The sequence below is a fragment of the Sardina pilchardus genome, chromosome 9 (genome assembly GCF_963854185.1).
Source record: "Sardina pilchardus chromosome 9, fSarPil1.1, whole genome shotgun sequence".
NCBI classification, from domain to species: Eukaryota; Metazoa; Chordata; class Actinopteri; order Clupeiformes; family Clupeidae; genus Sardina; species Sardina pilchardus.
In genome coordinates this window covers 6,512,365-6,529,582 of record NC_085002.1, presented here as the reverse complement: position 1 = coordinate 6,529,582, position 17,218 = coordinate 6,512,365, and the positions used below count along the sequence as shown (strand labels likewise).

The 17,218-nt window shown below is 47.6% G+C and overlaps 1 protein-coding gene across 1 annotated transcript in view; it reads left to right on the top strand.

Annotated features, from left to right (window-relative positions):
* Positions 1-17,145, top strand: part of celsr2 (cadherin, EGF LAG seven-pass G-type receptor 2) — a 76,478-nt gene extending 59,333 nt beyond the window's left edge. Inside the window, exons 12-35 of the mRNA XM_062545465.1 lie at positions 416-529; positions 938-1,112; positions 1,449-1,590; positions 2,806-2,926; positions 3,244-3,427; positions 3,924-4,025; positions 4,351-4,445; positions 4,806-5,015; positions 5,413-5,596; positions 6,623-6,950; positions 7,288-7,455; positions 7,724-7,859; positions 8,882-9,082; positions 9,427-9,601; positions 9,970-10,082; positions 10,323-10,405; positions 10,499-10,625; positions 10,896-11,006; positions 11,551-11,681; positions 11,921-12,009; positions 12,143-12,304; positions 12,620-12,781; positions 13,302-13,515; positions 14,809-17,145. Coding sequence (XP_062401449.1) covers positions 416-529; positions 938-1,112; positions 1,449-1,590; positions 2,806-2,926; positions 3,244-3,427; positions 3,924-4,025; positions 4,351-4,445; positions 4,806-5,015; positions 5,413-5,596; positions 6,623-6,950; positions 7,288-7,455; positions 7,724-7,859; positions 8,882-9,082; positions 9,427-9,601; positions 9,970-10,082; positions 10,323-10,405; positions 10,499-10,625; positions 10,896-11,006; positions 11,551-11,681; positions 11,921-12,009; positions 12,143-12,304; positions 12,620-12,781; positions 13,302-13,515; positions 14,809-14,830 — 3,549 coding nt within the window. The 3' untranslated portion in view covers positions 14,831-17,145. The remainder of the gene's footprint in view (positions 1-415; positions 530-937; positions 1,113-1,448; positions 1,591-2,805; positions 2,927-3,243; positions 3,428-3,923; positions 4,026-4,350; positions 4,446-4,805; positions 5,016-5,412; positions 5,597-6,622; positions 6,951-7,287; positions 7,456-7,723; positions 7,860-8,881; positions 9,083-9,426; positions 9,602-9,969; positions 10,083-10,322; positions 10,406-10,498; positions 10,626-10,895; positions 11,007-11,550; positions 11,682-11,920; positions 12,010-12,142; positions 12,305-12,619; positions 12,782-13,301; positions 13,516-14,808) is intronic.
* The last annotated feature ends 73 nt before the right edge of the window (positions 17,146-17,218 follow it).

Here is a 17,218-nt window from a genome sequence, read left to right as displayed (position 1 = left end):
GAGGGTGTGCCCTACTCGTTGCCCATCTGTTATGTTCAGAGATTACATTCGTGTCCCTGATGACATAATGAAGGGAATGGTAAAGGAAACTCGCATATAGTTAACCACAGATTCGGTGAAGCTACAGTCTGACTGTAGTGGATAACATCACATTCTGGAGTAGTGTTGTGTAGAGGTGTTTCTTGAGGTGTGTGTGTGTGTGTGTGTGTGCATGCCATTTTTTGCACCAGTAAACAACAGTAAAACAAACAGTAGCCTTGGGCTGTATGTATTATTATTGTTTTTGGTCTGTGCTCTCCTGTATAGCTCAGTATGGAGGTAATGTGTGTGTTTGTGTGTAAGATGTGGTGTTATGTGTCATCCTCTAGCTCAGTATGGAGGTAATTTGTGTGTGTGTGTGTGTGTCATCCTCTAGGCCAGTATGGAGGTGGACAACAAGCTGAAGGGGGCCAAACTGAAGACGCTGAGCGTGGGGGGCTTCACTGGGAACAACGGCAAAGTGTTGCAAGGATTCCGTGGCTGCATTCAGGTGCCCTACTTTTCCTCAACTCCCTTTCCTCTCTCTCTCTCTCTCTCACTCTCTCTCACTCTCTCTCACACACACACACACACACACACTTCACAGATAATGTAAGTCTACTGTGACTCAGACACACACACACACGATCATACACATACAAGCTAATGCTGCCGCGCTCTTTCACTGTGTACCCAACAAGCCTGTGTGCATCACAATGAGATCTCCTCAGTGGCGGATGTAACCTTTGTATTGTGTGTGATATTTATATATTTGTGTGTGTCTGGTAGTGGTGTTGTAACAGTGGATTATTGATGGCATCCCTTTGTCCCAGCTAGGGGATGGGTTAGATGTGCATGTTGTTCTAGATGAGACGCTCCATCAGTTTGTCCTAGTGACGGTCCCCTCTGCTCTCCCCAGGGTCTGCGTATAGGGGACGGCCCCAGCAGCATGGTGTCCCTGAGCCTGTCTCAGGCCCGCCGGGTCAACGTGGAGTCGGGCTGCAACGTGCCCGACCCCTGCCTGTCCAACCCCTGCCCAGCCCACAGCTACTGCAGCGACGACTGGGACTCCTACTCCTGCACCTGCCACACAGGTGTGTGTGTGTGTGTGTCTTTGTATGTGTTTGTGTATGTACAGGACCTCATCATCGCTTGGCTTATCATTTTCTCTTCTGGAAATAACTCATTACATTTTTAATGCAAATGTCACAGAACCCTAGCAGAGCTATATCATAAGAGGGCTGAGCTGAGCGATATCATCATATTGTGATTAACCTCATTGCCATCTTCCTTGGGATCAAACCAAGCTTCATTCCTTCACTGCTGGCAGATAATGGCTGCAGGCACAGATGCTGTGTATATTGTGTCTTGATCTAGACTGTGGACTGGTGTGAATCACTCACTCTGGCCTTATTGTGTCCCCCTGGCAGGTTACTATGGCACCAACTGCACTGACGCATGCATGCTGAACCCCTGCGAGCACCTATCAGCTTGCACCAGGAAGCCAAGCTCCTCCCACGGCTATGTGTGTGACTGCCCCAGCAACTACTTTGGCCAGTACTGCGAGAAGAAGTAAGTACCATTCTGATGGAAACAGATCACATACTCCAGATGCCTCTAGGGTTGAATAGTGTGTATTTACAAATAATAGTTCACCAATAAACTTACTTATCACATTGTATAAGCTTGAGTTAGTGCCTGCAGCGGTCAGTTAGGATTTGAACACTCTTCTCAAAGGTATAGTTCTGGTCCTGACATCAAAGCAGATTCTGGCTCTGATCCAGTCCCACTCCAGCCCAGTGTCGCCTGAGGAGTGTTTGTATGTGCTGAATGTGAATACCAAGGTCAATGGGTTTTTTTTGGGCTAAGTGTTGAATTTGAGTTTTTGTGGAAACATTCCAAATTGTTAACTGGTAACCCTTTGGTCCAGTGTGCATGTTTATTTACCAAGACCTGCAAAAAGAGTACCGCACGCACATCCAAAAAGATTAAAAACTGGGTGCTGGACAGATACGCAAATGTTAAGAGAACATGAAGGGCTTGGGCCCGAAACGTTACACATGTGGTGATTTGCCATTGAAAAAAAAAAACTGAGGAGCATTTTCTGGTGTGCGGACTTCTTGTTCTCTTAATAGTTACCAAGACCTACCTCCATACACTTGCTTGTGTGCATTCACAAACATTCACAGTGAACTCCAACCAAAAACTGTCTGAAAAGGCGAGGGTTTGCCTTTGTCTGCTATTTCCCGCTTCTGGCATCTGGTTAGGCCATCTCCAGAGAGTTGAGCCATTTAGTCATTCCTTTGATACGCTCCTGTGTAGACATCTTGCGATGGGAACCCACTCTAGTGAAGTATCGATATCAAAAGCGGCGGTGGCAGTGGCTTCAGTGTGTGGCCTGATTTCAACAGCAGAATTCCTAACACTTGACATCACATAGCCATTAGTCACGTTACGACCCTGCTGGCCTTGTGATGGTGTCAGGCACAGGAGAGGAGAAGAGAGGAGAGGGTAGGGGAGAAGAGGAGAGGAGAGAAGAGAGGGCTTTTAGCGGCCAGCTTCCAGAACATTCTAGAGATGCCTCTCAGATGTCATGGCTGCTCCAGGCTGTACTCCGTCAGACGTGAAATGGATGTTAGTCATGGAGGATAATATGACTGTTTTCTGCCAGCGTTTGGTCATTTGCCATGGGGATTACATGTCAGTGAAATGCCTGTGATAGTAATATTCTCTTCTCTGTGTGTGTGTGTGTGTGTGTGTGTGTGTGTGTGTGTGTGTGTGTGTCAGGACTGACCTGCCGTGCCCTAGAGGTTGGTGGGGTCATAAGACATGTGGACCATGTGACTGCCAAACAGACAAGGGCTTCGACGCTGACTGCAACAAGACCAGTGGGGAATGCCGCTGCAAGGTAAGACACACACACACACACACACACACACACACTCGCACGCACACACACAAACACACACACACACATATCAACTCTCTGATAGTGAGGTCTACTGCGACTTATTTCTACATCCTTTTTTATGCTCTTTCTGTCCATTTTCCTCTCCCTGTTCTTTTCTTATTCTCTCTACTTTCCCTAATCTTCATATTCTATCCATCCTCCATGTATATTTCCCTCCCTCCTGTCTTCTCCTGTGTCTCTTTTTGTGATTCTCTTTCTCTTTCATCTGCTACCCCCTCTCTCTCTCCTCCTCCTCCTCCTGCTCCTCTCGTCAGGATAACCATTACCGGCCGCTGGGCAGTGACGTGTGCCTGCTGTGCGACTGCTACCCGGTGGGCTCCTTCTCGCGAGCGTGTGACCGGGAGAGCGGCCAGTGCCAGTGCAAAGCCGGTGTGATCGGGCGCCAGTGCGACCGCTGCGACAACCCCTTCGCCGAGGTCTCCGCCAATGGCTGCGAAGGTCAGGACCCCCCCCCCCCCCCCCCCCCCGCCACACACACGCACACACACACACACACACACACACACACACACACACACACACACACACACACACACACACACACACACACACACACACACTGGCCATGACATTACACCCGCAGGGATTCACTCTAAATGCACTGGGCTGTCCACCCACCTGCTGGGCTGGGTGACTAGAGGATGATGAAGGCAGACGCCCACACAGTGGCCTGCAGGGCTGAAGCTCCTCTGATAAGGCCAGTGATTGCCTTGAGTCTTGATTAGCCTGTAGTGTAGACTGATTGAGCCGTCTCCTTTCTTTTCTTTTGTGAGATTGTGCTCTCAGAATCAGATGTGTTCCATTTGGTATGCTGCATTTTGCTGATCAGTTGACTGACCTCTCTCTCTCTCTCTCTCTCTCTCTCTCTCTCTCTCTCTCCCTCACTCCTTCATTCTTTCTCTCTTCCCTCTCTTCCCTCTCTTCCCTCCTCCAGTGATCTATGACAGCTGTCCCCAGGCCATTGAGGCGGGGATCTGGTGGCCCAGGACCAAGTTTGGCCTCCCTGCTGCAGTGCCCTGTCCAAAGGGCTCCGTGGGTATGACAACACTCCTCTCCTCTCCTCCTCTCCCCCTCTTCTCCTCTCCTCCTCTCCTCCTCTCCCCCTCTCCTACTCTCTGCAACGTCCCCATTTCACCCCTCATCTCCCCCACAGTCCTGAACTCTCCCCTCGTCTCTCCCTCTCAGATCTCTCCCCCTCCTCTGATGTGTGGATTAAACAACCTTTTAAAGTCTCGTACCTTCTCTCTGTGTCTCTCTTTTAATTGAATTCAATTGAAGCTCTATCTGTCTGGCTCTAGTGCATGCGGTGCTGCCAGAGATCTGCTGGTTGATAAGCTGTCTCATCTCCCCCTCTCTCTCAGGCACAGCCATTCGTCACTGTGATGAGCACAAAGGCTGGCTGCCTCCCAACCTCTTCAACTGCACCTCGGTGACCTTCACCAAACTCAAGACACTGGTGCGTGTCTTTAACTGAAATATTCTTGTACAACACCGCCCCACACACACACACACACACACACACACACACACACAAACACATTTTAACCATTTATTCATGTTCACATGAAGACAATGGTATAGGAACACAAATATTAAGGATGCAGTACAATATAAACGCAAACTCATGAACCACACACCCACACAGACACAAATATAGTCTATAGACCTGCTAACACATACCCAGGAGATGACCGCTATCTTGCTTGTTCAACATTGGTCAACACATACATAATGTCTGACCAGTAGAATGACGTCACCAACTCAGGCTAATGCTAACCGCTAACCCTCCCCCCTCTCTCTCTCTCGCTGCGCTCAGGCGGATCGTCTGACGCGCAACTCGTCCCTGCTGGAGTCGTCGGAGGTGCAGCGCACGGCCACGCAGCTGGCCAACGCCACGCGCCACACCCGCAGCTACTACGGCAGCGACGTCAAGGTGGCGTACCGGCTGACCCAGAGCCTGCTGCTGCACGAGAGCAGCCAGCAGGGCTTCAGCCTGGCCGCCACGCAGGACGTGCACTTCAACGAGGTACCACGCCACAGTACAATACAGTACAGTACAGTACAGTACGCCACAGTAATGCAGTGTGCAGAACCGCCCATTAAGGATGGGAGAAGCATCTGGGATATTTTTCTTGATAAGAATGATAGAAATCATTTATTGTGAAATGTAGTAAATATCCAGCTTTGGTTTAACACCCTTTTTTTCCTTTATCTCTTACTTTTACCTCCCTCTCTTCTCTTTCTCTCTCTCTCTCTCTCTCTCTCTCTCTCTCTCTTTCACTCTCTTTCTCTCTCTCTTTCACTCTCTTTCTCTCTCTCTTTCACTCTCTTTCTCTCTCTATCTATCTACCTATCTCTTTCTCTCTCTCTCTCTCTCTCTCTCTCTCTCCCTCTCTCTCTCTGTGCCATCCTGGCCCCTCCAGAACCTGCTGCAGGTGGGCAGTGCCATCCTGGCGGGGGAGACGCGTCCGCACTGGGAGCTGATCCAGCAGACGGAGGGGGGCACGGCGGCGCTGCTGCGCCAGTACGAGGAGTACACCAACACGCTGGCGCAGAACATGAGGAAGACCTACCTCAGCCCCTTCACCATCGTCCTGCCCAACATCGGTCAGCACCACCCCCCCGACCGCACACCGCAACCGCACGCTAGCCGCACACACAGATGCAGTCATTTCCTGTGGATAAGCCGCAGGACAGCATCTTGTGCAAGTTTAAAAGAGACAAATCCACATTAATACCATATTAATTAACTGGCCCCGTGTATTAACCTCATAGCTGAGGAAATTTAGCAAAATCAAGGTATATAAGCTGTGGCTAATAGTTGGGAAAGTATGGTATATAGCACATAGAGACGAACATCCCGGGTCCAGAAAGTAAAACTCCTGCCATTTATTCTTTCTACGTGTGCACTTAACACAGGTGATATCACTAATCATCTGATCTTCCTGACTGCTAATTAGGATGAGTTGGTTTACTAAATGGTTGGAATGGATGAAATACTTGGCAGGACTTTTACTTTCTGAACCCAGGATGTCTGAGAGCACAGCGCACATAAGCACCAGCATTAGTGCTCCGGCACTTTCCATCACTGCTGCCCACACACACTGATGCCACATTTTGAGCTGACAAGCAGCCGATAAACAATGAATTTTACCGAGCGACGCAGACAAAAATAGCACTGGAACACAATGTACTGTACATGGAGGCAGCAACAGGGTTCGGGGATGGTGTGTGTGGGGTTGTGATTAAAAACAATGGAATTCTAATGTAATCATTGAAAGCGCAGCGTCTATGTACGGGGGCCTGCCAGACCACATACTGACAGAATCAGTAAAAAGACACCTTGATTGGGAACATCTGAATGTGGCGTCAATCCAGACGTCTCTCAAAGAGTAGTTTCTTTGTGACCGGATGAGACATCCTGACTATATCCAGATCTCATTAGAATCTGCTCAAGTGGTAGAATAAATCCATAAAGAAAGACCCCACAAAAATGTTTGGCCATGACTAAGCATTATGATAAAAGGCTGAAGGAGGAGTTTCTCAAAGGGCTTTTAGTTAGAACGTTAGGTATTGGGGCACACAGCATGATGGTCCGTATACTAACCTGATTTAATGTCACTTCCCCTTTAGTCATATCCATTGACCGGCTGGACAAGATGAACTTCGCTGGTGCCAAGCTCCCCCGTTATCAGTCCCTACGCGGCCCCCGACCTTTTGACCTCGAGACGGCGGTCACGCTCCCCGACTCGGTCTTCGAGCCCGCCACCGAGGGCAAAGGTCAGCGGCCGGCGGAGCCCCTCCCAGAGGCCGTGGGCATCAACCGGACGACGTCGGCGTCCACCCGCAGGCGGCGACACCCGGACCAGCGAGAGGAGGACGCCATCGCCAGCGTCATCATCTTCCACAGCCTGGCGGGACTGCTGCCCGAGAGATACGACCCAGACAAGAGGAGCCTGAGGTGAGGAGAGGAGAAGACTTTGACTTTAGAGTTTCCTTTATTGCCAGTCAAAAAGGAAAACCACAACAATAAAACCAGCCCATGTTAAAAAAAAAACACCCCCCCCCCCCCAGCAAAAAGAGAGGAGAAGAGAGGGAGGGAGAGAAAGAGAGAGAGAGATGGAGGGAGAGACGGAGAGGGAGGGAGGGAGAAAGAGAAGGAGAATGAGGAAGAAAGAGAGTGATTAATGCAACACCGGTTTTGAGAAGGCCAATCAAGGTCCTACACAATTTTCGTCTGCCTGATTGTGTGTGTGTGTGTGTGTGTGTGTGTGTGTGTGTGTGTGTTTCATCCACAGAGTTCCCAAGCGGCCCGTCATCAACACCCCGGTGGTGAGCATCACGGTGCATGACAATGAGGAGCTGCTGCAGCACGCCCTGAATAAGCCCATCACCGTGCAGTTCCGCCTCGTCACCACCGAGGAGCGCTCCAAGCCCATCTGCGTCTTCTGGAACCATTCTATAGTGTAAGCATTACACACACACACACACACACACTCTCTCTCTCCCTCCCTCCCTGTCTCCATAACAAACACACACACACTTTCTCTTTTTCTGTCTGTTACTCACACACCACCAACACCATATGGGACAGTGAAATCAGTCAATCTACGTGCATTTACAATTCTTGACTTGTGTGCTAACTCTATGTATGTACGTTGTGTGTGTGTGTGTGTGTGTGTGTGTGTGTGTGTGTGTGTGTGTGTGTGTGTGTGTGTGTGTGTGTGTTTACAGAACGGGCTCCCCTGGGGGCAGTGGTGCCTGGTCAGCTAAAGGCTGTGATGTGGTGTTCCGGAACAGCACCCACATCAGCTGCCAGTGCTACCACATGACCAGCTTCGCTGTGCTCATGGACATCTCCAGACGAGAGGTCAGCACATACACACACACACACACACACACACACACACACACACACGACACCCTCACAAGCCCCTGGGCCATGTATGACAGGACACAGGCATCAGTACACAGAACATACTACACATATTGGACATGCTAACCTCCATACAGGACAGAGAGTTCTATGCAGTGTGTACCTCATGTTACTCTCTTGCAGGGATGCCACACCAAGCACATAACTGAAGCGCACTTCCTTTCACAGAGCGTTTACAGCAACAATTCGCTTCCATTGTCATCAATTGAGCTAACTAGCCTAGAAGTGATGGCATAGGCTCAAAGTAGACTAGTCTTCAAAAGCTATTTTACGTTCCATGGACGGAGCACTTCACTTGCGGGCCAGTCCTTTCACTCTCTTATGCTATATGAACAGCATGTCCCGTTAAGGTCCACACATAGTATTTAATGTAGATTCACACAGCATAGAGATATTATTCCAGATGCTGTCGTTGAGTCAGTAAGCTTGTGCACTGAGATGGAGACACATGTTCACATTTGCATTCCAGCTGTTCCAACACACGCTTGGCCCCCAACCAGTGGTGTAATCTAGTTAACTGTAGTGCTTTGGTGGGTATACTGTGCTCAACCCCAAATGTTACTGTAATATGTATCCCTGCCTATTTTAAGTGGGTATACTGAGATGGTGATGCTTTTTAAGTGGGTATGCTGAGATGGTGATGCTTTTTAAGTGGGTATGCTGAGATAGTGATGCTTTTCAAGTGGGTATTTTGAGATGGTGATGCTTTTTAAGTGGGTATGCTGAGATGGTGATGCTTTTTAAGTGGGTATGCTGAGATGGTGATGCTTTTCAAGTGGGTATATTGAGATGGTGATGCTTTTTAAGTGGGTATGCTGAGATAGTGATGCTTTTCAAGTGGGTATTTTGAGATGGTGATGCTTTTTAAGTGGGTATACTGCGTAGTCTTGCGCATCACGTAGACCACCCCAGTGCCCCTAACGGCCTGTGTGTGGCGCTGTGGTGTGTGTGTGCAGAACGGGGAGATCCTGCCGGTGCAGCTGGTGACGTGGAGCACGGTGGGCGTGACGCTGGGCTTCCTGTTGCTGACCATACTCTTCCTGGCCGGCCTGCGCGCCATGCACAGCAACCGCACCAGCATCCTCAGCAACGCCGCCGCAGCCCTCTTCATCGCCGAGCTCACCTTCATGCTGGGCATCAACCAGGCCGACAACCCCGTAAGGACCAACACCCCCCCCCCCCCCCCTCCATACTGTGTTGCAATACTTTAGTCAACTGTTCTCAACTAGTTCAGCATCTTACTTTTCTCATGAATCTTCCCATCACTTCCCTTCCCTGACTCTTAGTCATCTGTCTCCTCTATGTGCCTCTGTTTTATTGCCTCTGAACTGTTTTTTTTTATGGTTGTTCAGTCCCCTTTTCCTTCTCATTGCATTTCAGCTCTTTCTCAGTTACTCCATACTTTTTGTTGTTCTTTCCCGTTTTAAGAAGGGAGAAAAGGAGCATTTGAATGAAAAATGAAACGTCTCTTCCCCCCCCCCCCCCCTCCTCTCCTGTGTAGTTCCTGTGCACGGTGATTGCCATCCTGCTGCACTTCTTCTACCTGTGTGCGTTCTCCTGGCTCTTCCTGGAGGGGCTGCACGTGTACCGCATGCTCACCGAGCTGCGCGACATCAACTACGGCCCCATGCGCTTCTACTACATGATTGGCTGGGGGGTGCCCGCATTCATCACAGGTACGTGTGAGGACGTGATGTACACGTGCACAGCCCCTGTGCCCTTTCACACACTCGTTTGCCTCGTATCACACGCTACACACAATGAGATGCACAAGCACATAACCTCCTGCATCTTAATGTATTATGCCAAATGCACCAGATACACCCACACTGTGTTTGTCACAGTGCCTGGCGCGTGCTTCATTAAATCTGTTCATCTGTTGTTGGATAACCAGAGTGTACGATGTGTGCTGCTGTCTGGAGGCTGGCGTGATGTGCGTGACATTTGGGATGCTGATGTTACTGTGCTCTGCTGATGTTGCTGTGCTGTATTGTACTGTACGCTACTGTACTGTGCTGTACTGATGTTGTGCTGTCTCGTGCAGGGCTGGCGGTGGGCCTGGACCCAGAGGGCTACGGGAACCCAGACTTCTGCTGGCTCAGCATCTACGACACGCTCATCTGGAGCTTTGCAGGGCCCATCGCCCTGGTGGTGTCTGTGAGTGGCAGACTGCACACACACACAGAAACTCTCAGCTCCCATCAGCCTCCCCTGACACACACACACACACACACACCACACAGAAACTCACTCTCTCAACTCCTATCAGCCTCCCCTGCCACACACACACACACACACACACACACACACAAGTGCATGGTCAGTACATTGACGTTATTTAATTCATGCTGTTTCATGGGACTTGAATGCACCCATAACCTGTGTGTGTGTTTGCAGATGAACATCTTCCTGTACATCCTGTCCTCCAAGGCCTCCTGCGCCATGCGACACCACAGCTTTGAGAAGAAGGAGCCGCCTGTGTGAGTGCCCCAACATAATCCAGTGCACCCATGATAGCATGCTGCCTCTCTTCATGGCTGTTGACTTAACGGTGTGTGTGTCTGTGTGTTCAGTACGGGCTTGAGGACTGCATGTGGCGTCCTTTTCCTGGTCACAGTGACCTGTCTGCTGGGCATCCTGTCGGTCAACAGTGACATGATCATCTTCCACTACCTGTTTGCTGCATTCAACTGTCTACAGGTAAAGACTTGCTGCTCACTGCTGGCCCAGTGCAGCAGAACTCAGCATTTACTTTGATTCAAATTAGAAATATTAAAATATAGAAATTGCATGAAAGGAAATCAGCGCTGAATGATGAATGATTTTGAGGCCTCCACATTTCCATAATAGTCCACTGAAATGGAGTTCAACTGATTGTATTGGATATTGTGCCGCGGGGCCTAGTAAATGTGGAGCAGTTAATTAGTCTCAGATGAAGTGCTCATCCGCCAGTCTTGTGCTCTTCCTCAGGGACCCTTCATCTTCTTCTTCCGCATCGTCTTCAATAAGGAGGCGAGGGAGGCCATGAAGTACTGCTGCAGCCGCAAGAGGCCCGATCACATGATCAAGTCCAAGCCCTCCGTGAGTCACAGCACCTATACACTTGCACCTGCTCCAAGTCAAGCTGCTCAAAGTTCTTCTCTTAACCTTTTCTCTCTTCCAGTATTGCATTCGCTCTCTTTCTCCCTGTCTTTCTTTGTCTGCCTATCACTTTCTTTCTTTCTTTCTTTCTTTCTTTTGCCCTCTCCTTCTATCTCCTCCTCTCTCTAGCTGACACTGACACCATGTCCTAACAGGATCTGAGCGAGCGACTGTCAACGTTGTTATCTACACTGAATCCGTTAAATATGCCCTTCTATTGAGTCATATTTCTCATTCAAAATCGCAGAGCAAAGCGAGCGACAGAAAGAAAATAGAAACAGGGCGTCCAACAAAAGTTCCCTCAAAACGTAGCATTGCATCGCGCTGCTGGCGTCACTTGCTGTCAGGACACTCCAATTAAAAACAGTGTAATTAAACAGATTTTTATCACTAGTGTTCGCCTGCATCGCGTCTGGCTAGGACATGGTGTGAGCCAAATCTCAATACTCGCTCTCATCTCTCCCTCCTTCTCCCTCCTCTCCAGTCGTACAACTGCAACACCAGCTACATGGACGGGCGTCTGTACCACCTGCCGTTCGGAGACTCCAGCGGCTCCCTCAACGGCACCCTGCAGAGCGGCAAGAGCCAGCAGAGCTACGTGCCGTTCGTCCTCAGGTAGCGCCGGCCTCCCATTCCCACCAGTTAATGAGCCGCACATGATGATCACCAGAGATGATGTTTTCTTTTTAATAATAATAGGTTATTGTCCTAGTTTAATGTATTATATGTGGCCTTTCTGAGCAAAAGAAGGGCTTGTTCTGTCTGTTTCACACAAAACAAACGGTCACAGTAAAGGTCACTGTGTGCAAGACTTCTGTACTAAAAAAAAGTTTTTTTTAATTTTCTCCCTCCAGAGACGATGTTGGGATGGATAACAGCCAGGCCCACATTGCGCTGAACGACCATAACTCCCTCTTTCATGACATCAAAGAACATGTAGACGGTAGGATTCCTAATCTAGCTCTCTTTCCAGGAAACTGAATCGATAATGTGTAACCTTGTGAATAGATTGTAATGGCTTTATCCTTACGTTGTGTGTGTGCGTGTGCGTGTGTTGCGTGTGTGTGATGCCTCAGATGAAGATTCGGACTCTGACAGTGACCTGTCTGAGCTGGAGGACGACCAGAGCGGCTCCTACGCCTCGACCCACTCTTCGGACAGCGAGGACGAGGACGGGCCGTACCCTGAGGAGGAATGCTGGGAAAGTCTGGCCACTGGCTCCGGCAAACGTCCACAAGGTACACCAGCACTTCCGTCCACATACGACACACTCCACCTATTGGTGATATGTATTATATATAGTATTTACTTCATACATTTGAAGAAATGTATGTCACTTACAACATTTCATTATAGCTTGTTGTCCCTGTAGTCCTTTTCATAAATGTGTGTCAGTGTGATGTTAAAACATCGGTTAATAAACACCGTAAATACCCTGACCTGCATAGCTATCAGTGTAGAACTGAAACAAGAATTCAGCTCCATTGACTCCGCCAGGGTTCTGTCTGTATTTCTTGCTGAGATGATAACTTTGAGTAAATTGCCGTGGCTAGGGGAGTATGCAGACGATGACGAAAGTGGGGCCGAGAAGTTGAGGGTGGAGACGCTGACCCATCCGGACGACCGATACGGAGACCGAGCAGAGGCTTATGGGAAGGAGAACCTGCTTCTGCTGCTGCCCAGCATCCCCAACCCCAACGCCCACCCACAGAAAGGTAAGCCTGAGTAAGGTGCTGTGTCCACCAAACGCGTTTTTTACAGCCAGAGCGCCCTCAACCTCCTTCTCTCGGCGCTTCGATAAGTGTTTATTGTTGCTAAGTTACCAAATCCAGAGACGGTTTATAACGAGAAGTGCCATTGACGAGCCCGGCGCTGTTCTAAAAGTTGAACAGATTTCAACTTTGAGCGCTCTGAGCGCTGCGACAAAAAACGGTCGGCGCCGGCGTTTTTTTCCGCCGAGGGCGCTCAGCGCTGTGAGCGCTGAGCTACATAGACTTTACATTGAAAATTGTCGCCGTCGGCGCAAAAAACGTGTTTGGTGGACACCGCACCTAAGAGCTGTCCATTACTGCATCCCGAGAAGCAACATTAGGTAGATGTTTGTTACTACCAACCTGAAGGTTGTGGAATGACCCGCTGCCAAAACTCCATAAATGGATGGAACCCGTAAAATGTTAAGAAGTGTTAGCAGTATGCACAGGCCCTTACAACTTCTGTTTGTTGCACACGTCTCAGGCATCCTGAAGAAGAAGCAGCTGTCTCCTATTGCCGAAAGGAACGGCATCAACCGCATCCACAACGAGCTGGCTGGCCCCGCCTCCTCGCGAGGCTCCTCCTCCAGTGAGGGGAAGGGCGGCGGGGCGAAGGCCAGCGTGCCGGAGCAGCTGAACGGCGTCGCGCTGAGCATCAAAGCCAAGGGGGCCGCGGACGACGACTCGTCAGGATCAGAGTGAGTGGAGCAGCGCACAACACGCCAGGCTCTAGAGTCCAGCCTGAGAACGTAAAAAAAGACCTTTGACATCATATGTATGTTATATGTGTTCGTATGTTGAGCACAAACTACTTCATAGTAAATCGCAAGTATGTGTTTCCCTTTCATGCTCAAAACCTGATATCAGCTGTTCAAATTAGGTTGTGTAAAATGTACAAATTGACATCAGCAGCTGCAGCAAGATGTGTATGCCTAATATGTAATACTAATATGCAGAAATAGCCATTACTCACTGATAAAAACAAACACAGTGATAGGAGACTCGTGGAGGTTCATGCAAAGGACAAACGGGCAGTCTTGGTCTAAAAAATGAATCATACATATTTGAATAGAGTTGTTGTCCTTACTCTTCTTCCTTTTCCTCTCTTTCTTTCACTTCTACACAGGGCTTTGTCAGTGCACAGTCGCACAAAGTCTCCTTTTACTTAGCCAAGTAGGGATGCCTTTCTGTTATTGTGATATTTCAATGTTTGGACTGTGGCTGTTTGGTGTGTACATGTCTCTCCTCATGTCACCACCACGTGTGTTAACTGTGTCTCTTGTCTTTACCTTTTAGCATTAGCCTCCTAGCTAGAACCAGAGATTTTCTAACAATCCACCTTTTAGAAAACCTTTACCACAAGTCCCTTTCAAGTTACAAATGGGCAAAGAGCGAAATTGCTGATTAGTAATATACACACATCATACATTGAACTTTTTGAATTTTTGGTGGTGAATTTGGATATCAATTCCAATTCCATTCAAATTCAGATCTTTCCATTAAAAGCTCACCACGAGTCAAGTGTGAGCTCCCAAACGTAGCCCATACTAACATTGTTCTTTTTCTCTCTCTTCTCTTTCCAATAATCATAGATTCTTATTTTTTAATTTTCTCCACTGAAGTTTGTGATCCTTGTGATTTGTAAATCAGGATCGCACTCTTCATCTAAGCTAATCATTGGGGCACTTTTCATTTTCATGACTGCTGCCAGAACATTTCTCTCACATCCAGATTATCAAATCAACCAAAGCATCTCCCATTGTTTTGTCTCATCTGTTGTGTTGGCCCCCAAATTGTCATGTCTCATCTCTGGTGTTGTCATCTCGGTCATAACTCCACATTTTTGTTTTGTTTTTTCCTCCCATTTTGTGTTCCATCTTCCTCAAACCCCACCCGTCCCTAACCCACCACATCCCCTCCATGCTCCTCCTCTCCACTTTGTCCTTCTCCATCCCTTCCCCTCCCCTCCCCTCCGTCTGTCCAACCAACAGCCACCGCAGTACATCCATGTGACCAGCCTGACGGACGGGTGTGTCTTTGCAGGTCCTAGAGCCACACTCCCCACATTCTGTTTCCTGCCTCCTGACCTTCACGACCACACACCAGTGTATTCTTATTGGCCGGAAGAGGAGAAGAGTGACAGGAGGGCGGGTCTGAGGAGTCCTTCTGTTTCTCTGTGTCTTAAGCTGTATTTCATTTATGATGTTTTACATCCGGAAACTGTTACTGCACCATCATCTTTCTCTCAGTAGAGTTCTCTATTTTTTTGTGCCAAACCTCACGCGCGTCTGTCTGCCCCAGACCACGACAGGGCTGCACTGATCACACTGAGGCCATCTTTGGTTTCCTCATTATGGTTTTAGCATATATATCTTTTTTTTATTTTTGTTTACATACTTGAAGCAATGCACTTTTTTTGATCAATTATGATGCTCAGTTTGATGCCATGCTCACCCGTGAAAACAGGAATTCACCTCCAGTTGTCGTCTTTATCATTTGTTGTTATTGTTGTTTTTTATGTCACACAGAGGAAATGCGATTAAGTTCCTCTTTGTCGGGGTTTCTTGGTCCCGACTGAACACTGCTTTCGGGGAAGTTCCCCCGTCCAATCTCAACCACTCACTACTCCTGGAAGGGCCAGTTGTACAGTTTCATTTTCATGTTTACGTTTTTAAGAAAATACTTTATGAAGGAAGATGCTAATCAAGAGTGCAGATGACCTCAGACGTCTGCTTATTAAACAAGACTGTGCTAGGAGTAATCCAGAGAGCATGACGGCCTCTGGAAGGGACTACTGCTGATATCAGGAAGGTCAAACACTGAAGGACTTGCCTGTGCTGATGTGTAAAGGACACATCTGGCAGAACGTGTAGCGTGGGGACTAAAGACAGACATTCAGCTGCTACAGACAAATAAAGAGGTGTTACCACCGCACAACATCATGGAAAATGCTATAAACTGCTGAATCACTGTGGTTCCTCACAAGGCCGATCGTCAAGACGACACCTCCAGTTCCGGAATTCTCTCTAAGACTGTGAACCTGCCGGCCTGCCTTGTCCACCACACTAGGCCTTTTGTTTTGTAACACCAGTGGGAGACTTTTCGAGAAATCAGATCAGAGGGAAAATAATAACATGTGTGACATGTGCTACAATGGACTTTTGATACCTAAAAGAAAACTTTTGTAAAAAAAAAAAGACAAAATGCTGGGAGAGAATTTTATATGACCATTTGAAAACGCTCCTTATCTTTTGTTTTGTCTGAGAGATTTGCCTTTCGCCGTTTTGTTTCTGTGATAACTTTGTATTTTATAGATTAGATATGATATGAAGGCCACAATACTGTTTTGTAAAATACTGGCAAATGTGTGATGTTTGTAGAAATGTTGCTGTACAGACTTGTAAGGAGAGCATAAACTATTTACACTAATACTCCCCTCCCCCACTTCAAGGGGTCTTCATTACAAATGTATTCATGTTGATGGAAATAAACCACTGATTCCCTGATTCTTACCATATTACTTAAAGCCAACATGTCACATGACACATTTGATGGGATGGGATTTCAATCAATTAATCTGTTTTGTGAATTTTGAACAAAAATTGAAGTTCAACGTCTTTCATATTAAGTTATTTTTTTATTGCTATTTTTTTTCCCAGGTTCATCATTATGAGTGTAGATAATCTATAGATATAAATGACTAGCTTTCAAATGTTGTGTTCCATTTCATTTGACTTCTACTAAGCTCTGAAGTCTATGATTCACAGACATGTATTCAGCCTACAAATGCACAAATACATTGGTCTCAGTTTAATCTTTTGCAATGCCCAATGATCAAACCCATGGAAAAACTCACACAGAAGTGAAAATGGCTGTTAACGTCTGTCAGTCTTTGTCAATTATTTTGCTTCACTGTTTACTGAGAAAAGGTGACAAGGCTGATTATGTTGAACATGGCTACAGATGCTTGATGTCATTTCTGTCTATAGTGCAGTCAAGGTACTACTGAATCAATCCTTTATCATGTTCACTATTGCTGATATAAGGGGCCTATAATATGTGGAAGCAATGTCTCTTAGTGGTCCAAACTGCCCTCTATATTTTTGGCTTAATTTACTCTCTACTCTTCTTTCTGGAATTTTCCACATTCTGTGGTGCATATATTCATGTGACAGGAGTGATGCATTCTGTCTCTTGATATTTTCCCAGCTATTGATGTCAAAGCTTTAGTGAAACAGGGTAGAAAACATATGGGTTGTATTTTTCTATGTGAAGCCGCTTTGTAATGGACCGCACCAAACTTGGAGTAAATCAGACTGTGTTTTTAATGTTTTGTGTTGTGGTGTTATTTTTTTCTTCGGGTGATGTGTGTATTTGGGGGGTGGTTCTGTGTATTCCTGT